Genomic DNA, 22,171 nt, shown 5'->3' on the forward strand with positions numbered 1-22,171 from the left:
TTAAATAGAGAATAACAATTAGCAAAAGTAATGGCAACACTACAACCAACTGTTGCGCGCATACCTATGTGGCAGCGCTGTCTATTAGTAACCGTTAAATTAAAATATATATATGTATATTTAATATGCATCACTTATATTAAAATTAGATCAGAATGTCATCCTCATGCTATTTTAATGTTCTCTTTGTCTTCTCCACCCTCCTCACGCAGGATTTCATGTAAATGCTTTGCCACCAGTTGATTAGATTCATTGAAAACTCGTATACACTTGCGACATTTTACAAAGTTGCAATTTCCCATTAGATTTTGATCGTTAAAACTGCAAAACGTAACTATAAGTATTAGTAAATTCATCTTAGGCTTATTCGTAATACTATTACCTCTTTAATTCATTGAAATCCTTCAGCACAAGCTCCTTTTCCATGCGTCCTGGCATGGATATTCCATCAGCAATGATGCCCACACAACAATTTTCAAAAATACATTTTGAACCCTGTAAGTTGACGGCCACCGATCGGTCCATCAATTCCATTCCTGTCAAGGTATTTTTGATTGTTACACTTCCCAGCTCTGCCTGAGATTGCGGACGCATGGAAATGCCCACACCGAAATCCTCGATTAGGCAGTCTTTAAGCTCCAGGTTTGCACCTGGCAAGCAAACGATACCCTCTTGGGTGGATGAATGACCATCGCCAGTAAGCCGACATCCCTTTAAGTAAAGATTGCCATTCCTCAGGAGGATTCCTCGGCGCACACGTGAACAGTTGAAAACCAAGTTGGTGAATGTGTAATCTCCATCGATAACCAGCAATGTACTATCCTCATCGCTTGAACAGATCACTGGCAACTGGTTGAAATTTTTATCGCAGTTCATAATAGTTTCCGACTTGGACAAACCCTTTAGACAACCTTTGTCATTAAAATGCTCTAGAAACTTAATTGTATGTTGACCAGGTGACAAGAATATACAATCATTACTCTGGCTTAAGGTTAAAACATCTTGAAGAGATTTTCCCATTGATACATCCATTTTTTGATTCCCAAGATGCTGCTTGGCCATCAAAAGTAAGTCGATTTGTTGCTGCAATGGACCAGCAACAGTGACCAGGTGACATAGGGCCGGACGGTCAACATGGTCCAATAGCAAACCACTAGCAAGATTGCATTTTATACCATTTGCTTTTAACTCACTGTATGCACGGCGCATTTCGGTATTCTCTAGAATCTCAAATTCACTGCGAATAATGGCCATACGCAGATGAAGGCCCATTAAGTCGGTCACTGGGAGCGTTGACATGTTAAGGCTAACATTACGATCACCACCACCTCCGACTGGCGTTTTCGGAAGTTTTCTAGAGGGATCACTTCCATTGTCCTTTAATTCTACTGCCTCATCGTCGCTCTCTGCTTCGGCATCACTCAAATCCAGTTCCAGGTACTCTAAACGCTGTTCAATATAGCGAGCCTCCATGGTTAGGCTGCGCACATGACAGGCCAGCGGACGTGACAACTTATTTTTGCTCAAATCACAAGCCAATTGAATGCGCGCCTCCAAGTGCTGTTGCACCCAATCGCGATCATCATCGTAGTCCTTATCCCAGGGCATCCAAACATAAGTATAAAAGAAACGCAAACGATCCACACACTCAGCTGTTGTGTCTACATTGAGAGCCGTGTTCTCTTGCTTCAATGTAGGCCACAATTCAATGAGATGCACTTCGTTGCGTTCGGGTAAATGTATATCATTGTCCTGCACAGCTGTTACCACAAATACCGCCTTCAATTCATCAAAGATCACCTGATCGACATAACCATAGACTATGGTAGGATAGCGCAATTTCAGATCTTCACAGATTACGCGCGGAATTCTCCAGATGGCCTGCCATCCTATAAAATTGCAATGCATGTACATATGAGTGTGTGTTAGAGAGGGAGAGGATTCACTTCTTACCAGTCGGTTCAATTTGCAACTCTACAAAGGATTTCCATTCGGATCGTACTTGTGAAGCGGGTATAACAGCTCCATCCCAAGATAAAACCGCCTCAGCTTCCTTTAAACGTTCCAAGTAAGATTTCTCAAATGTATAAACTTCCATTTCGTTTTACAAAAATTTCAAATGTGTGGCTTTGGCTTCGATAACAACAGCAGGTGGTGACAGCAAAACCGATGTTAAAATCTATAAATATCGATAAAAGCCGAATATGGCTTTTAATCCGATAAAATTGCTGTGGTATTTTTTCTTTCTGGATCTGGTATCACTGTTTTGGTTTTTTGTTTTTGTAGTTCAAAATATTTTTTCGATGTGTACGGACGTGTAGCGCGCGTCGGTGGTTTATAGTGTTGCTTGTGCCAGTGTTTGTGTGAGTGTGAAAGAGAAGCAAATAGGGGATAAGGAAGCCGCAAACGCGAATGAAGGAAAACCAAAAGTTCTAAGAAATCTTATCAATGACCAAGTCGAAGTGCTAAACCATAGGAAAGCGAAAAAGAGAAAATAAATTAATCAAAATGAAGTAAGAATCGCTTTGACTATTTAGGTCTTTGAACGTAGTTCTGCTAGCGTTGCTGCTGCTGTCGCTGCCGCTGCTGCTGCAGTTTTCCTGATTCTCCCTGATACGCCACCACGCCTACACGCCAAAGAATGGCTGCCATCGTCTACAATCGCCTACACAGTGGGATTGGGACTGTGGCCAGCTCCTCCCACACATCATCATCTTCATCGGGTGCCGCATCGCTGGGTCATTCACAGCTGACTCGATCCTTGGAGCGTATACTAGAGGAGGCTCACTTTAGTGGCGAATTGATACTGACCAATCGCAAGCTAAAGGATTTCCCAAAAACAGGCACTAAATATTCACTCACCGACACGGTGATTGCAGGTGAGTACGAAAAAAGGAAATACATATTGTATATTTTTTATGTTTTTCATGAAAATCAATAATTTCCATCTCCTTTCATCATCATCACCATCAGCTGCTCTCATACCACACACTCTCTCTTTTTCTTGCTCTCTCTTACGTTGTGGCAGAATCATTATGCCATCTCTTTTGCCCCTAAGGACATAATATTATTGCCATTTGCACTTTGCACTATTCTCTTTCTCTCTCTTTGGGTGGATAATAGTGAGTGCAGCGGCCAACTACACAAGTGAAGTGAATTTTTCCACCGTCTGTTCAAGTTCAACCAACTTTCGTTTTCGTGTTACACGCCCAAAATGCAACCAACCAACCACCCCCTACACACTGCACTATTCCTGTTCCTGTTTCTGTTCCTGTTCTCTGTATCTCTTCTTACCTACCCTATCTGGGAATTTGGTTTGGGAAAACCATCTGTTTTTCATACACGGCGACGCCGCCGCAACCGCATCGATTTTCACTTTGTCTTTGGTTTTTTCTTTCTTTTTCGTTTACGTTCGTTCGATAAGAAAAATTGAATTATAAAAAATTATTAATAGCTTTGAAAATACAATAAATTTTTTTATATAGAAAAACTTGTCATAAATCGTATATTATAGAATTTGTATATCAAAATTAATTGACAAGTTGTCCAAATTAAAACAAAATGACGTTGGCAATTTCAATTAAAATTTATTTAAGCATCATAATTCGAGGGTTCATTATCATTTAATGATAGCTTAAAGCCAAGTAGCTATGACTAATTTTAGTGTTTGCTGTTATTTAGTTTAAAAAAATATTTCCAATGATGCATATCAATCTATGTTATCATTCAGTATTACATCCTAATAACACAAATCGGACCAAATTTTGGCCAACCTGAAGCGTTATAATAAACTATCACTGAAAATGGTCACTGCTAATTATTAGTTGTAATTTTTGCTAAAAACTTAGCTTTTTAGTTTCTCTAAATATATCAAATTAAAGGAGTTTCGAACAATCAAAGGAACTTATTGTTCTTGTTAATCCTTGTGTTAATCATTGTGTCACGTCTACCCAAAATGATCAAATATGTACAGAAACCCATAGTTAAGAAGTGTTGTTTTTTTTTTATTTATATAGCTAAATATAAAATGATAAAGTAAATGTTTCTCCAGAATTTATTAAAAAAGATAGAATTCTAGATAAAACACATTATGTATTTTGATTGTTTTTGAAATACTTTTCTGATTCATATCAAACATTTTGTTTGCTCGATTTGTAAAATTTAAATTTCGAATATTTAAAATTTGATATTTTGTCTTTTTTTATTAGTTCGATGCCATTTTGAAACATTGTCCGTAAACATTTTTCATCTCTGGCGGCTTGGCTCACGTTGTAGTCTTTCAGGAACCTTTCTGTTGCACTTTTTTCTTGTATTTTTCATTGCGCATGCAAAGCACGAACTAAACGAACAGTTTGACAAGGACTGGAGATTGAGACGTGCCGTCAAAACATATTTGATGACTTCCTCTCTGCCAGCGTTGTCTGTTTTTATACGAAGCACAAATAAAATAAGACAACGGCAACACAATAGCAACAACAATAAAAGAAAAGCATATTTACAACATTAACAAAACTATGACAGATACACACACAAAGATACACAGTGGCATGAATGAGAGAGATGTAGAAGAGCATTTCCCCCTTCAGCCGCGGCAGAAAACTAGTGGAAATTATTTGGGAGTTTTGTCAAGCTGCTCCCCAAACAGAAACATTTCTTGTTTAGCAGCAGCCTCAGATGGCAGACAGTCGTCTGGTGGTCCCCGGCGACGCGTCTTCGACCTCTCTGCGCAGCTGCCAAAGCCAACGCCGCCGTCACTTGGCTTACCTTTTTTTCTCTCCCATAACAAAGATAAGATAAGTGTGGCCCAGCTGTTTTCGAAACGCACAGTGCAGCCTATATATTCATATATATTTCTGATCAGCATGATGGAATTACACTGACTGCCTGTCTGGGTCTGTCACTCAAAACAAGTTCTTCCAAATGGCCCGAACCTTCAATTAGCCACACGCATTTGCAATTTATGTCGGAAGAGAACGATCTACCTCAAAATAGGTTACTAGAAAATGCGTCTACTTATGAGATATTTAGTTAAACATAATGGAAATATGCTGTAGACATCTGGATTAGTTATTAGGTAGGTCAGTTTTATGTTGGCAATAGTAAGCAATTTGTTCTTAATTTTCCAAAATTAAATGCAGAAAGTTGGTTGGAAATTTAAAGGAAAATGGGGAACTGCCCTCAGTGTAAATGCTTAAATTCAAAAAACTTTTAATACATTTTCTGATGAAAGTTATTTTTCAAATCGGTGTGTAAATCTAAGCGTGAAATCTAAGACTCTTCTAAATCAAAGTTTTTTACATATAGCTTTCAAAAGCGTTTCAAACTAAAAAACTTTACCGACACCTTGACACACATGGTCATAAAAATATATATAAGCATGTTTTTGAACTAGGATTAACTAAAAATTAGATCGGTTTTCCAACTAAATAAGCTCTGAAGACTTTTGGAAAACCAAAGAAAAAATTGTGCCCACACCTATTTTTTTGGCCAGGTTTGTAAGTACTTATCGTCATTAATATGTATGTATGCATTTCTTGCCATCGCTACTTCTTCTTTGTGGCAGCTGCATTCCCGCAACGTTTGCAACTTGAGGCAATTATTTTAAACAATTTCCTGACTTGATGTGCAAATTTTTGTTTTTGCTTCTTTTGTCATGACTTCTCCGGTGTGGCGAACGGAGGGGGAAACCGGCCGGCCTTCACGTGACGCACGTGTTAATTAAACGTTCGCCCTAGACGGGACTGGCATTTCAAAAGTGAAAGGGGGACAGCCGCAGAAACAAATGATATTCGGAAACATGTTGACAACAAACAGGTCCATGGGGTCGCTTTCCTCCCACATCCACACACAGACAAAGGCAAAAGAAAATGTTCCCATTTGGGGGTTGCAAAAATCTTTTATGCTTAAGAATATTCCATTTTTATTTATGTATACTTGGAATTGATTTCTTAGCCAAGTGGTAGAAACATGAAACCTTTCACTAAAGTGGATGGTGGTTGTTTATTTTGAATGAAATATTTATAAAATATTTATCAGACAGACCAACACCTTTTTAGTCGGAGTCTCTCACTCTCTCTTTGTCTCTCTCTAAAACATGTTCTTTCACACCAAACACTTTAATTAGTAATTAGTCACGCCTACGCAAAAGAAAAGTGCCGCAGTTGATGGCTGATGACTCAATGAAATGTTGTGTGGCAGCCTCGCGTAACGCGGAGAATCCCAAAATGGCCACAAAACGCATTGAACCATAAACAGAAACTTAATAGAGTGAAGGGAACCAAAAGCGGAAGTCATTTTCAACTCTTACAAATCAAGAGCTCAAAAATCGTAAAAGACTTAAAGTTACGTGGGTCAACAAAACAAAAACTAATCGTTTGAATCAGTTGCTGTAATAAGATACATCATCGACACTCATTTCGTCATGTTAAAATAGGGATATCCTTTTAACTGTTTAACTCATCTGAAAGACGATAAGTAAGACTTGCATTAAATCCCTTCCGAATCTTTGCCCCAAATGAGATAGAATTTTAAGCCTTTCATTTTCTTTTCATTTATTTTGTTAACATCTATATATTATTTATATTAAAAAGGAGTTCTTCTTCTAAATTAAGGTTTAGTTATATAAAAAATCATATTTGGACCTAAGATTAAAAAGAAATTCTTTTCTAAAATCCTATCTTAGTATCAAGTCTAAAATACATAAATGAAGATATATTTAGCCATATAAACGTCCATTAATGCGTCTTAATTTCAGGACTAACCTAACTTTATACATTTTTGCATGTCGTTATTGTTTCCCTTTACTAAATTAGTTAAAGGTAAAGATCTTTTTTTCCGTTTCACTGAAAATGGGAACAGATTAATCAGTATCCACTTTTCCATTCTACTCTTTGTAAATTCGTAAATTAAAATATTAAAAACCAGACAATATTAAATGAAATCTTTTGATTAATCATTTTTTTTTACATTTCTTCGATTAATCGGGATGACTAATCGTTGAATAACCGATTCTTGATATTTATTTGCCATCACTAAGTAATTTTCCTTTAGAAACTTTTCTAAATGGTCGATTAATACAAAAAACATAATAATATCATTTTAATGGCATTCTTTCTTCTTTTCGCATTCTCTACAAATTAGCCGTAAATTGCCTTAATTTACATAATGAATAGTGTTGCAATTGACGTTAATTCTCACCTCTTTAGTTTGCTTGATTGTTGCAAACAAAAGAATCGTTTGATAAAATGCAGTTTATTTATGCAATCTTGTTTTGCAGCTTATCTTTATCAAGCTATAAATAAAAGTCGCGAGAGTGAGGGAGGGAGGAAGGGTAAGAAGAAGGAGATAAATGTCTAGCTATCTTTCCACAAATCGAGGGCAATGCAAACTTGACACAGATAATGCTAAAAGAATTTTTTCGTTTGAGTCATTCATAAAGATTCAAGAAAATTTTTTTCTAAATGTAAGCATTAATTAATTGCTGAGAATAGTCGACGGGCGGCGGCATAAACAATTTAATTTTAATTGAAGAAAAAAAGAGAGAAAGAAGCATAGCACGCGTTATATTACTCGAAATATAGACCTAAAGAAACGGTGGCAGCTGGTGAAAATTTGATATTGAATTACGATGTTGCAGTGGCAAATAAATAGAAAGAATTTGTTTGCATTTGGGGTGAGAAACTATGCAAAGAGAACAAACAGCTGTAAAATTTTTAAAAGGAAAACATTCTTGATCTACAATATCATCGATATCTCGGGTAAAAGTACGACGACGTGCCCCTCCCTCTGCAACAACAAATGTTTACACTTGGTAAACTCACATTGTTTGCTTTATGATTAAGGAACATTAAGCAAAGAAGAAGTACGCGAAATTGCAGTGTATAAAATAAACATACCAAAGAATCACAAAGTATTTCCCATCGAAAAAAAGAAAAATACAAATTTGTAATCAATTTATGTGCGAAAGGGGGGTGGTGGTCTGTCTACCCTCTTGTTTTGATTAGTTTTGCTTCAAGTTGATTGTTCAAAGACGTCGTTGTCGCTCCTTATGGCTGGCATAGGCTGAAAGTCGTTTTCATGCACTTATATGGAAATGTATACTTGCCATTTGAGTTATTTGTATATATGTATTTATATATGTATAAATTCTTGCGATAATGCCTTAGCATATCAAGAAACTTTATTTGAATAATACAAAATAACAAAACTTATAAATAAACATACATTTTTCCTTACCCCTCGATTGAAATCCTCTAAAATTCAAAAGAAACTTAACTACGCATTAAAGTTAGTCGAAAGTCTTACGTCATTTAAACATTAGAATCTTTGGGAATTCTTTTTGAATGGCTACTCATTTTTATTTCTTATGTTTGCAAACTGATTTGGAGACCTAAAATTATTTGTTGTGCCTAATAAAATGAACATAATTATTTCGGAATTACTTTTATTTACATACTTTGACATCAGTCAGAGATGGTCCCGATTTTAGTTCTTAAGACCAGGCCCAGTTCGAACTTGAAGTCAAATTTTTAGTTAATCAAAAAGGTCGTTTAATTATGTGTTTAATAAAAGGTTAATTTTCTTAGTATTTGTTTTATATTTACTGCAAAATTAAAGAAATTAAGTAAAACTTGAAAATTCCTTAATCATTCATTTATAATTTTTGTCTGAACTTTGAAAAATCCAAAGAAATTATAGAACTAGATACAAAAAACTTATGATTGTGTCAATCCATTAATTTTTAAGGCGGAAAATCTATTATTGCCATATAAAACTACTTGACAATTTCAATAATAAGTTTTTCAACTTTTCAAATGTATTATTTCATTTCCAAATATAAATAAGAATTGAGCAAATGTTGTGTATTTTTCAACTTTTGTGCTTTCAGATCGTAAGAAAATTACCAAGACAGATACTACAGCTGACTTTGGGTAATGCAAAGACGCTAATTGAAATTCTATTGTTCAAATTTCAACGATTGTTTTTATTGATTTCTATACATACGGCAGTTTACTGCCTGATTCAGAAGTTTATTTTGAAACTAATTCGGTTTTAATTAATTGTATTAGCCTATTTGTATGTGTCTAAAGATATTGCCATTTGTTACCTCCAATTTGAAATCTAAATCTCATTGAATGCAACTCAGACCTCGTTAGATTTTCTTTCGATAAATTTTTGCTTCAACTTCAGGTGCCTTTTTACTCAAGTTTTTACAATTTGGCTTGCAGAATTTTAATGAACCACTTGACCTAAATATTTAAGTATTAACAATTGAATTGTGAAAATTTCGTTTGAATTGAATGACTTTTTATATTGTCATAGTTCATCGAAATTATTGCATAACCAATTGCCAGCGTTCTCTTCAGTTATTTCCATTTACTTCAATTTCAGACAGCTTTTGGGAACTCTGATGAAATATTCAATATGTTTTGTTTTATTAATTCTCAATGATGATGATTCATATATCAATTTTAGCGTTCCACTTTTGTTTTTGGAGAGGCCTTCCGTTTGTGTAATAAACTGAAATTTGTTTTCAATAAATCCATCAATAGAGCTGACTGTGTTTGGCCCTTAATGGCCACAGAGAGAGAAGCACTAAACAAACATAATAACGGACATGGAGTGGTCGACCTCATCCTCCATGCCACTCACCCATAATGTGCTCACATATAAATATTTACATATGTATATGTATGTATACTTATATATATATACATATTTCTATATAAAATGCTGTTGTACCCATAAATGTATGTAAAAAGCAGCAACGACGGTTAAAGCACGTGGTTAGACTCTTTGACGCCCACATGGCTAGCCTCAGCTCCATTTGCCAAAATGTCGTTTGTAGCGCCATCAATTTAATTTTTCCTTGCTTCCGGGGAGACCCACAATAAATGCAAAAAAAAACCTGCATACCCTTCAAAAATGTGTGGATAAAATTGAAAAAAAAAGCGAACCCAGAGAAGGGTCATGGCGCGTCGTCTGCATACCGTGTAGAAGAATAGAGGAAGAACAAAATATTTGCATGAGTAATATCTTGATTGAAAACTTTACCCACTGAAAGCTGTTGTTAGGCTGCTTCTTCTGCAGGTTTTCCTCTCAACTAAACGGGAATGCAAACCGGTTGAGAAGCCTTTTTTTTTAAAAAAACAACTTAAGCTTAAGAATGCTGATATTGATTACTATATATCACGATAAAAAATGAAATGTAATCCTAGAAAAATTGCATACAGCGGCGCGACAGCTCTTACTGTATTCTACTTAAATTATATAGAAATTTGTGAAGTTTAAAACATTGTGATTAGTTGAACCTTGGGTAGTTTCAGTTTTGTTTTCAAATGATATTAAAAGGTCAAAACAAAAACCTACATTTATTAACCTACGCAGCTGTCTACTGCATTTATAAAAGAAAGAAATTTCTATTCTTAATTATTTCACTCTAATAATTTCATTCGTTATTTAATTCCAAGAAAAATTTGTATACTCGATCGATATTTGTATATTTTTGAATAAAGTCACTAGAACATATTTCAAGTGCCCACCAGCCAATGAAGACTTTAAAGATTGCAATTTTGACATAAAGAGTATCAATAAGTTCAAGAAAAAACATTTTAATGTTTCCCATGGACTTTCTTGGACCTTTTCTTCATGTAAATCTTATAATAGGCATTTCGATTATATTTTTTGATGACTGCTAACAATTTAAACGCTTTGCAAAACATTAACTAATTTACTAAAACCTTGTACTCGTTTAACTTACTATTCAAATATCTCAATCAGAAAAATTAAAGGGGTATTACCTACTGAGAAATGAATAACTTTTGATTATGGAAATCTAATATTATTTAAAATTTCAATTCTATATATCTTTTGATAAACTGTTCCAGTGGATATTTTATTGGTCGACTACCTGCCATTAAAAACTGCTTACTTTTTGTTGTCTCAGTTGAAATTTTGGGCACTCCCAAAAAAAAAAAAAAAAAAAAAACAGCAGTAAAAAAGTAGGAAAATCTCTGACTGAGCTGCCGCACCCTAGATGCATTTCGATAATTGTCGGTTGTCGGTGTGTGTGCCATGGCAGGACATTTTGTTTTGACAATATTTATGAGAGTCCCTTTTTTTTACGCACTCAGGGCTCAGGTGTGTCTGTGTGTGATTGTGTGTGAGTATGCGGGAAATACCAAGAAGAAAAAAATATATTCCCAAAAGACTGAACCAATTTTGACGACGCGACAAAAACTTAAAAAAATTTGATTTATTTCACATGATACATGGAAAACAACAAGTGTACATATAGACACGTTGTTTTGTTTTTAGAATCTCTTTGGCAAAAAGCCATTTAGCCAAAAAAAGAGAGAGAGAAAGAAAAGAACCGGTATAATTGGATGGACGCCAGTTCACCTAGAATGCAGATGCGGCAAGCTGTAGGCAGGCCAAAGTAGAATGCAGCATGTGGCAGGTTCAAAGTACAAAGTCAGTCCCAGCTGATTGTGCCAATTCCTTGCAAATTTTTTCTGTGACGAAATAACGAAGGGAAATCCAATTTCCGCATTGAATAATCAAAGAGGCATCTCTGGATGTCATCATCCCATCATCCTGTCAACCCAACATCCTGTCTATATGTGGCAATGGCAAAAGTTTATTCAACTCATTCAACCCATATATATACATATATACGTTGGTTAGAGGGAAGCCATTGCCATCTTAAGCTCCTCCATCGTTCCCATTTGTATGTTTGAGTCCATGCAAGTTGACTAGGGGGAGGGTTAAATGCATAAGGAGGAAGCCATAGACGGCGACTCGACTCGACTGCTTAGAGAGAGAGAGAAGCCTAGAGCAGCCGGTCGCCAGTCGCTTTTGTTCAGATCCATCTAAAAACTCCTGCTCTCTCCGCTATTCCCCCGCGACATGCCGCACCTCGCTGTTATTGTGCGTAAATCACAGCGAATAATGCCAACAAGCTGTCGTCAGCCAGTTTTTATGGCCAAGTACCTCGCAATAGTTTCGTCAAGTGGTTGCCTCTGATGGATGCTTTTTGTATATGTATACATATTTATACTTTTTTCATTTTCATTTTTAATTTTGCATGTCTGGAATTGCGTAAAAAAGAAAAAGAAAATATGGTTTAAAGCTCGTAAATTGTTGCTGGTTATTACACAAAAATCTCATTTCATACGCACTGTTGGACAAGTAGTTAGTCACCAGTCGCCAGTTCTACTTACCCTCACTTGAAAAGTGAAATCTCATAATGTGACACCAAGATCTTAATGGCCTTACATACATACATACATATATAGTTGGTTAAGTGCATTAAGTTAATGACTAAAACAAGTCAATAAACCTATTTCGGTTTCTTCTTTCTTTTTTTTTTTTTTAAAGCTTTCCACCGGTGTTTATTTCTTTATCTCATATGTGGATTTTGGTTTATTGACGTTAATAAAACTATTGAAAATGCCACAAAACCTACACTTATCAGTTTTTTTTTTTTCAAGTCGGTCAGTCAGAGCTAAATCAATTTTAAGATTTAAATGGGTTTTTGATGTCCTCGTTAAATAAGTTCCAAAATAGTTAAGTATTCATACGAATTTAGAGTAACTTAGAAAAATCAATTAGAGGCCTTATTGTAATGAAAGGATAGGAACGGGCGCATTCTAGTTTCCGTTTTCAAAAGGAAACCGATAGCACAAATTTTATTCGTTTTACTATTTGATGATAAGTTGGAAGTAAAGATTCTCACAAGCTGTAGAAAACTTTACATAAAGGGTCGCTGAAAACTTTTTCCCATGACTGAATTCTTGTTTATACAAAACAATCTTAAGTGTATTCAAGTTTCCAAAGTAAATATTCAAAATTTTATGGAGAATTGATTGATAGTTTATCTGCAATTGATCTGCTTATAGTTTTAAATTATTTTTCTGGAATATCCCGATAATGGTTCCAACTAATTTCCAATAGTTTATTTATCTATGCAAACGCAGTCAGTAGCCGTTACAAATTTCCCTATCTAATTAGGCTACACAATCTATAATAAATATAATGTATGTATATATGTATATTGTTTACACCCCAGCTATACATATATAAATTTATTATTGATTCTACCGAAAATTTAATTTTCTGTACTAGCAGCTCCAGCACATCATCAGATCTTTTAAGTTTTACGCACAATTTCGTGTACATAATTATGTATACACAGTATTTTGCCCTTCTGTTCGCTCTTGGGGCTGGATTACTACCTCCAGCACCTCCCTTGAGCGATTGGGCACCAACCAACCAACCGCTGTTAAGTCATAGCTTGTTGTTTGCGTTCATTTCGCATGCAAATTCATTTAGTTAAATTAATTGCTCACTCCTCCACGATTGCCCACAGCAACTCGTTACCCGCAACGCACTTGCCCAGTTTTTGAGTTTTGTTTAATTTTTTGTTGTTTTTGTGTGTGGCAAGCCAAATTGAGGTCATGCGCTCCAGTGTGGCGTGGCGGCAAATGGGAATGTGCCCGCCTGCCTGCCTGTTTGCCTGCCTGCCTGATTTGGTCTGGTCTGGTCTTGTCTGTTGTGGAGCTTGATAAGGGAAGACTTTGTTGTTGTTTGACTCCCAATTTCGGCCTCTCCCCATCTGGGCATAGTTTTGTTTTGTCTGTTTCCTCATTAATGTCACGTTTTCCTTCCCTCTTGATTCCAGATCTCTCCAGAAATAGATTCTGTGAACTACCCGAGGAAATCACAACATTTGCTTTCCTGGAGACATTGTTGCTCTATCACAATGCCATACGAAGTATTCCCGAGTCGGTGAAACAGTTGTCGTCATTGACGTATTTAGATTTGCGTAGCAATCAATTATCCTCATTACCGCGAGAGATTTGTTTTCTGCCACTGCAAGTACTTCTGGTGTCGAATAATCGTCTGGCCACATTGCCCGATGAATTGGGAAGATTGGATCAGACGCTGGCCGAGCTGGATGCCTCATATAATCAACTGGCGGCCCTGCCCGCTCGCCTGGGTGAGCTGAGATCGCTGCGTTCGCTGTCGCTGAGAAGCAATCAACTGATGTACTTACCCAGGGAGTTGACCTGCCTGAGTTTGGTTAGCCTGGATGTGAGTAACAATCGCATTGCTAGTCTTCCCCTCGAGATACGTCACATGGGCACAATGGTGGAACTGCAGCTGGAAAACAATCCATTGACCTCGCCGCCGGCAAGCGTAAGCTAAAAATATCTCCCTAAAAAAGTGGAAACAAAATAATCTCTTGTTTATTTTTTTAGCTCTGCAAAAGGGGACTGGTGCATGTCTTTAAGTTTTTGGAGACGCAAGCCACCAAGGACGAGAAGGGTTCACGTTCGGGTGGCAACTATGATGGTTATACCACCTTGAGACGAGCACCACGGCACAACTCCAGCGGGAATGTGCTGGAGGCCAGTAGCAGCAGCAATCAGCAGCGTCATGTGGCACGGCATCAGATCGACTCGGGTTATAGCACTAGTGATGGCCTGGATAAGCGCTGGTCGCATGATGCTCCAGGCGGTAAATCTAAAACCGATTCGCCATTGCATAGTTCCACTTTGCCGCGAGCTGTGGCTCCCAGTGCACTTCATCCAGCACTGAGTGCCGATCTCATGGATGCATCATTGACCTCCAGTACGAGCACCATTGTGGACGAGAGTATTACATTGAGTGCTGGTGTCAATGGTGCAGCAATTGGGGTGTCGCCCACGTCATCGCCCTGCAAGCAAAGGACACTTGAATATAGCTCTAGCAATGGTTCATCACCCGATCATGAACATGATGATCTAATGTTGGATCATCAGGAAAGGAGTGTGCATGGCAGTAATGGCAAACTGAATAAAAGTTTAAACAACATACAGACCTACAAGTAAACGAATTAAAAAGCTTTCTTCCAAGTGCCTAAAGTACTTAATTTTTATTGTTTCTTTTTTAGAGAGTATAAAGAGGCACTGAAGCAGCAGCGTAATCAGGAAATTAGCATTTACAAGCAAAAGCATCCCAATGCCAATCATAGTCCCAATGATGAAGATATTCCATCACCATCACGTCTGACCAATGGTTCAAACACACTGCCCAAGTCCATAATGAAGCAACCAAGTGGTCACAATGGCAATGGCAATGGAATTGATGAAGTAGTCATACCAAAGAAACCCATACAGAAGGTGATACCATCACGTAACACCGAACTAATGGCCCATAAGTCAGAGCAACTTATCAGCTCTTCATCCTCCTCCACTTCGTCCACCTCATCATCATCATCATCATCGTCTCCACCTCATGCCAATAACGCCGATTGTCTAGGCTATGTGAAGCCGCATAGCCCCATGAAAAATGGTGTCCCAAACAATAGCAATAACAATGGTAAATTTACGTCCAATGGTACTTCAGCCAGCAGTGTCATCAAGTCACCCATCAGCAGTAGCAGCACCACAACTGTCAAACTGACCACTGTGAAAACTCATCGCACAGTCACATGGAATCATGACATACCCGCCGAGAAGCTGAGCTTCACAATGCGTCGGGAATTCGATCGTCAGCGCGAGGAAACCGAATTAATGTCCCAGTTGCGGAGTGTAAGAAAGTTGTAATTCGATTCGACTTGATTAAGATTAATTTTTTGTCTTTATTTCAGATTATTGAAACGCGTTTAAAGATGACATTACCAGAGGATATTGCTTCATCTCTTACCGATGGCGTTATACTTTGTCATTTGGCTAATTATGTGCGTCCTCGTTCGGTGGCCAGCATTCATGTTCCATCGCCGGGAGTGGTGAGTAAAAATAGGGAATCGATTGGTTGGCCTTACTTGAAAAGCAACAACCATTTTAGTTTGCCAAAAGAATTAAAAAAACGTTGGATAATAAAATTACTTGTGGTTGGTCTGATACTTTAACTATGTATACAGTTGGTAAACGGCAACTGTAACTAACTAAGATATTAGTCAAAATAACCCAAATCTTGAATTAATTTGGAACAATTTCTTGTTTCACTTTTTTATGCTTAAACTTTAATTAAACATTCGGTCGTTTTTTGCTGATCACGACCTTTTTCTTAGATTTTGTCAATTAGATTGGATTTGAGTGCCAACTTTTTTGTCCTTTTGTGAATTTATTTCTTTATGAAAATATTCCAATAATTATTTTATTTGTTTTAATAGAATAAACTCACCATGGCCCGTTGTCGTCGCAATGTGGATAACTTTTTGGAAGCTTGTCGTCGCATCGGGGTAGATGAGGTATGTAAACCTTTTGATGTTTATTAATCTAAGAATTAAGACATATACTAGTGTATATAGAATGGTATAGAGTTTAAGATTTTGAAATTTTTGTAGTCTTTGCTTTGGCTTTGCTTTTACTGCTTTAACCGAGTAGAGTTAAGTTGTAAGTTGTTGCCCACCCACAAAACACAACACCCACAGAAACATGGATACACACACTCACACACAACACACACACTGACAGACATACACCTACACACAAACACCTACCTCCCATAGATATAAACAAACCAAAAAAAGTTACAAAACAATGATGCATAAAATCTGTTATTGGTGTTGGTTGCAGGAGTTGATTTGCTCCTGTGCAGATGTTGTACCACAATGCGAACCGCATTCCGAGCAAGATGAGCAGCAGCTACAACAACAACAAAAACAACAACAGCAGCACCACCAGCAGCAACCACCACCACGTGCTGACGATGATTATGATGCTGATATCTATGTCAACGATTATAATAAATCAGATCAGTTAAAGACAAGTGGAGGACAGGTGCCAAATGCTTTGGCCCTGCTTCGCACTGTGGCCGCTCTGATAGCCCTTGATGCGAATCCACATCATCAGCATATGCGCTATCTGCAACAGCAGCAAGAGTTACAATTGAAACTGCAGCAATCAATCTCCTCCTGCATCCAACAACAAGAACAGATGTTGCAACAACAACAGCAACAATTACAACATGTTTTATATGAGAATTGTGAAAAAGCACAAGCGCATATGCAAAAAATAATACAAAATCCTGATGACAATGATGATGATCTTATTGATAATAAGGATAATAATGATGGTGATGATGATGATCATGATAGAAGTGGTCATGTTAAATGTAAATTATATGAATTGCCACCAGGCAGCAGGCATCAGCAGCAAAGCCAATTGGCCGGCACCATGAGTCACTTGCTTAGGCAGGCCAAGCAAAAGACATATGAGAGAATTAAGAATAATCTTTTAAGTGCTCACGGCCAGCATAGTTTTCAAACAAGCAACAATAATAACAATCGTAACAGTAGCGTCGTTGGTAGTGGTAGTGGATTGCAAACCATTGTGGAGAATGAGCATGATGTGGCCTCGGCTGGACCGGCTGGTCATTATCAGCTTATCGATGAGAAAGATCAAAAGGAAAAGGAGAAGAAGCTATCAACATTGGGAACAACAACAAACCCAACTTCAACACCAACCCTTTTCAAGCGAATTGAATTCTTTGAGCAAAATGGTTTAACCAAACCAAAACTGGAGGTTTTTAGCATCTATCGTGTGGGCGAACAACACCAGCAGCAGCAGCAGCCCCACCATCAACATCAACATCAGCAGAAGGTCACACTAAAACTGGAGCAAAAGCAAAAATTGGAACAGTTATTAAAAACTCATGATTCTGGCAATTCGTTCTTAAAACATGACTCTCATACACTCACCATAATATTGTCGTGCGTTTTTATGTTTACCTTTCTTTGGCTGGTATTCTTTCCATTGCCTGACTAGCAATGATTGAATTAGATTTCAGTATTTAAACTGGCTTGCCTTTAATATTGCCCCTCCCCCCGCTCTTTATTAGAAGCTTAGGTGAGAAACGAAAACAAAACACATTTTTTAACTTGGTAGTGAGTTCTTGAGGCTGCTTTTTTCTTAGATAACTAAGCGCATAGTACTTATAGCCTATATACATACATATATACACAGATATATACAGATTTATATATATTTAAGTGACACAAAACCTGAGAGGACAATTTCATTTCGAGGCATTTATTTGTGACGACCCAAAGACTTTTGAAAATGTACATCAATTTTTGTATTAAAAAAATAAAATTAATCTAGAATTTAATCATAAAATGGAAGGCGAGGAAAGGGGATTCACAAATGAAAAAGGGAACCTTAATGATCAGAATAGGTATATATTCCATAAATTTAGATTCTTAAGCAGTGAGAAATGAATTCTCAAAAATAAAAACTTTAAATTCTCCAAGGCAGATGACAATTTTACCAACTTTCTTGTATTTTCTTTACATTAGGTGTAATATATAAGCACAATGTTCTAGAAAATATGTCAAAACCCTTTGTACGAAATAATTCCAATGTAGCTTTAGAATACGGCAAAGCAAAATCAAATTGTGCAGCTCTGATCAATATATTACATAGCAACGCGCAGATATCTTAAAAAAAGTTAAATTATAAACTTTTTAAAGTAAGTTCAACTTTGTAAGATTTTAGTCTAAAATCGAAATTATGAGATTATTAAGTCCAAGAAACATTTAGGCAGCTGTTTTCCCCCAATATTCATTGTGAATCCCCAAACTTTCTTCTAAAAATGAGATAAATTTTGAGCAAGTGAGATTTTATACATGTATACACGACTTAACCACTCACACACACACATATTCCTAGTTCATCACAAAATGTTGAACTCTAAAAAACCAAAAACGAAATACGAAAGAAAATCAAATTCAATCTTATATGAACCCTTGCTTAATTTATATTTATTAACACGTTTTGCGTGCTGTACTGACATTGAATTTGAAAGAAACGAAACGGACACAAAATACGCTTGATTTCATTTCACAAAAAATTTTAACATAAGTTACAACGAACTAAACAAAACAAACAAACCAACTAATTTATTTATGTTTAATATTCCTAAAAGACAACAGACACACAACTTTTGTAGCTATACATATATATACATAGTTAGTTAGAGTTATCCAGTGCTGTAGATCCGTAAGATATAAAAGTAATGAGCATTGTTATAGAAAACCCTCTAACCAAGGGATAAGAAAAGTGAAGGTAAAAATGGTTTATTGGATGGTTTATATTCGACAAATCGATGCAGGGACAAAAACAAAAAGAAAAATAGTTGTATGAAAGAATAGAGCGTGAAATAGTTATAAATACCAATGTACCAAAACCAATTAAGAGAAGCCAATCATTGTGAAGTTGTTCCAAAAATAGAAAAAACTAAACTGCAATTTAAAGCAAAAAACTAGAATCAAAACTTAAGATCAAACACAAGAAACTTTTTTATTTATAAAGTTGAATAAACACTTGGAAAATATCAAATCACATTATATGAAAATATTTTAAAATTCTATTCACAACAAAATAAGTCACTTCAATTTTGGGCTGACAATTTGGAACAACATCAACAACATTTTATGCACTTTCAAAGCACATTCTGAAACATGAAATAGAAAGAACAAAATCGAAACCAAAAGAAAACTAAAAGAAATCAGTTAAAAATAGTGCCTTTGACTGTTTACATATGAATTATATATGTATTAAGAGCAGTTTTTTTTCATTTAAATTTCAATCTGCGTTCTCAAATCGTATTTCGCAGTAGTTCTCACTTCAGTTTATAACTCTAAATGAAAATTGTAAAAGACAACAAAATTTCTATTAATTCATCAAAAAGAAAATGTATTGAAAATTCATAAAAACCCCCGATTAGTTATGAATATGTTAACTAAAAATAACTAATAAATATATAACTATATAATCTCTATATATAATTTGTGCTAACTTACATTCCTAATTCATTTATGCGTATTGTACTTAAAAAAAAAAAACCTAACAAACAAAATCTAATCAAATTTCTACAAGAAGCACAATCTGTAACATTCAGAAATCATAAATATATATATTTATCAACAAGATAGAGGAGAAGAATAAGGAGGGTATATATTTTGTCTAACAAAATTATGAAATACAAAATTGAAAATGCTTAGAAATTTCAATAATAACTTTTTATAAACCATATTTAACAAATATATATATATACACACACGACATCAAGAGCCTATATATACAGACAGAAATATATATTGCCAACTTTTCAAAATGGAACAAAGCCAAATTGTATAAACCTTTTGAAATTACAAAAAAAAATAATGAAGATATTAAAAAACTTCCAATCAAAACTGTTGCATTTATTGTAAGCACAAGTAACAATTCCATTAAGCGCTATTTGAAAATTAAAGAAAAACCAGGAAAATATATATACCACACATATAGAGAAGGAAAATAAAAACAAAAACATAATAAACAAAAATTGTTTTGACTACTAGCAAGTTTGATGGCCACTGTGAGCTTTAGCAAAGACACAAACCGCGTGCAATGTCTTTCAAACATTGTAGACACAGTTTGAGGGTGACACATACACAGAAAATTCTCATTACATGTTTGTAGTTGTTGTTGTCAGGTTTGTAACTAATTTTTTTTGTTTGCCTAAGATGTATTTGTTTGTTGTAATGTAATTTGTTGCAAATAATTGAAACATTTCATTCTTATAGAATCTAATTTGCTGTGCTGCCGATGTCCTGGAAGGGAAAGGAGCTGTTCAGGTGGCCATTACAGTGGGTGAACTATTTCGTCTACACGGCAGCGGTTTAATAGCAGCCACTGGTGCTGGAGGAGGAGGGAGTGGCAACAATAGTGGAGCGGCCACACCGACAAAGTCACCAACTCGAACAACACGTGCAACATTGTCACCGACACCAACATTGACCTAATCTGAGAGTAACATAAAAGTCTTTTGACACGTGAAGTAAATTTTTGATACAAAATCAGAAAGCCGACAACGAGGAGCAAAAACAAGCGACACTGAAAAGCCATCATCATCAATTTTTGTTGTATTTGTAGTTACTTTTTAATTAAGTATAGTTTTGTTACATTTTTTCGGCATGTAGCTTATTTATTTATGTAAATACACATAAACCAAAAAAAAAAAAAAATATCACAAAACACACATTCACACATGCATACATGCATACATACATACATGCATACATACATACGTACACGTACACAAAGAACCAACGAATTTTAGTTTATCTATAAAACAAGAGAGAAAAACAAAAAGTCAAAATGTATTTATTATATAATTTCGGAACTGAATTGAAAACTAGTTACCGTTTATGAATTAATAAGTATTTTAGTCAGCCATGGCATATATTTGCATAATTTACCATTTTCAAATGTTATAATCACATTTGTTTTTGTTATTTATATATATATACTTTACGTATCCATTATTATCATAAACATATACATTTATATACATAATGTGTCATACAAAAACGGAAAGGCAATCCTTTTTGGCCAAACAATTTTTGAATACCGAGAATACTGTTTTAAGTATCCAAATCGACTTATCTACATATAAATATTAAAAGAAATTAAAAACAAAAAAAAAAATAGTTATAAGAAACGGCAAATAAACCATTTATTAAATTAGAGAGTTATGCTTAGCCCTCAATTTTGTGTTGACAAGCCAAAATGAACATCTCGAAACATCTCCCTTTCAAATTATTCTTATGACATATTTATTATGTAGCTTAGTCATACGATTTATACATTTATACCGTATCGAATTGCATTAGATATTGTGAAGATGTCTTCAAAAATATAGTGAAAGAAATTGAAAATAAAAGTGAAAAAATATTATCCATAATTATGTAGTTTTGTTAATGTTCGTGAAAATCTGAAAGAGTCAAAAGTACCTATATAAATTAATTCTTTAATAGTTAGACTTGCACTTTTATTGACATAAAGACTAAAGTTAAGTTTTGTGAATTTTCTGAAATTTATATACCCGACAACAGATACAACCAGCGATTGCTCATTACTCCGCCGTTTTTTATCAGTTAAATCGGTTACAAATTTCTCTATTTCGGATATTTCGAATATCATTTATCGGTTATTAGAGGTGTATAAAGAATCAGTACTAAGTACCACAAAAGCTAAGTCTCTAAGTATAGGTAATAAATAAATAATTATGTGCATTTGGCACCCTTAAAAACAGGGTAAGCCTGTTTGCTAATTGTCTTAGGTTTCTTTTTTGGTCGAATTAAAAAAAAATTGAAACAATTTTGCAACACTGCGTATACGTGATTGAAAAGTCTCCT

At 35.5% G+C, this 22,171-nt stretch overlaps 2 protein-coding genes across 3 annotated transcripts; one reads left to right on the plus strand and one right to left on the minus strand.

Moving 5' to 3' along the window:
- Positions 1-99: 99 nt before the first annotated feature.
- nesd (nessun dorma) lies at positions 100-2,133 on the minus strand. Its single transcript, XM_068288733.1, has 3 exons — positions 1,954-2,133; positions 383-1,889; positions 100-321 (listed from the first exon to the last, which is right to left on the minus strand). Exons 1-3 carry the CDS (start codon positions 2,096-2,098, stop codon positions 165-167), a joined length of 1,809 nt encoding a protein of 602 aa, XP_068144834.1. The 5' UTR covers positions 2,099-2,133; the 3' UTR covers positions 100-164.
- Positions 2,134-2,296: 163 nt separating this feature from the next.
- On the plus strand, positions 2,297-21,717 carry Lrch (Leucine-rich-repeats and calponin homology domain protein). Of its 2 annotated transcripts, XM_068288403.1 has the most exons (8): positions 2,297-2,879; positions 13,682-14,199; positions 14,262-14,869; positions 14,936-15,575; positions 15,635-15,772; positions 16,160-16,237; positions 16,566-17,732; positions 20,558-21,717. In XM_068288403.1, exons 1-8 carry the CDS (start codon positions 2,642-2,644, stop codon positions 20,774-20,776), a joined length of 3,606 nt encoding a protein of 1,201 aa, XP_068144504.1. In that variant the 5' UTR covers positions 2,297-2,641; the 3' UTR covers positions 20,777-21,717. The 2 variants fall into 2 exon arrangements, with proteins under 2 accessions (XP_068144504.1, XP_068144494.1); XM_068288393.1 differs by lacking the exon at positions 16,566-17,732.
- Positions 21,718-22,171: the final 454 nt, after the last annotated feature.

Source organism: Drosophila tropicalis, unplaced genomic scaffold (assembly GCF_018151085.1).
Source record: "Drosophila tropicalis isolate 14030-0801.00 unplaced genomic scaffold, ASM1815108v1 contig_1187, whole genome shotgun sequence".
In the NCBI taxonomy this organism is placed as follows: domain Eukaryota; kingdom Metazoa; phylum Arthropoda; class Insecta; order Diptera; family Drosophilidae; genus Drosophila; species Drosophila tropicalis.

Excerpts from the sequence above, each read along its gene's own strand:
- Lrch (XM_068288403.1), top strand. The coding sequence starts at position 2,642 with ATGGCTGCCATCGTCTACAATCGCCTACACAGTGGGATTGGGACTGTG. Across the intron at positions 14,200-14,261 it reads TGACCTCGCCGCCGGCAAGC|CTCTGCAAAAGGGGACTGGT; the intron begins GTAAGCTAAAAA and ends TTATTTTTTTAG. Across the intron at positions 14,870-14,935 it reads AACAACATACAGACCTACAA|AGAGTATAAAGAGGCACTGA; the intron begins GTAAACGAATTA and ends TTTCTTTTTTAG.
- nesd (XM_068288733.1), bottom strand. The coding sequence starts at position 2,098 with ATGGAAGTTTATACATTTGAGAAATCTTACTTGGAACGTTTAAAGGAA. Across the intron at positions 1,890-1,953 it reads GTTGCAAATTGAACCGACTG|GATGGCAGGCCATCTGGAGA; the intron begins GTAAGAAGTGAA and ends GCAATTTTATAG. Across the intron at positions 322-382 it reads GATTTCAATGAATTAAAGAG|TTTTAACGATCAAAATCTAA; the intron begins GTAATAGTATTA and ends TACGTTTTGCAG.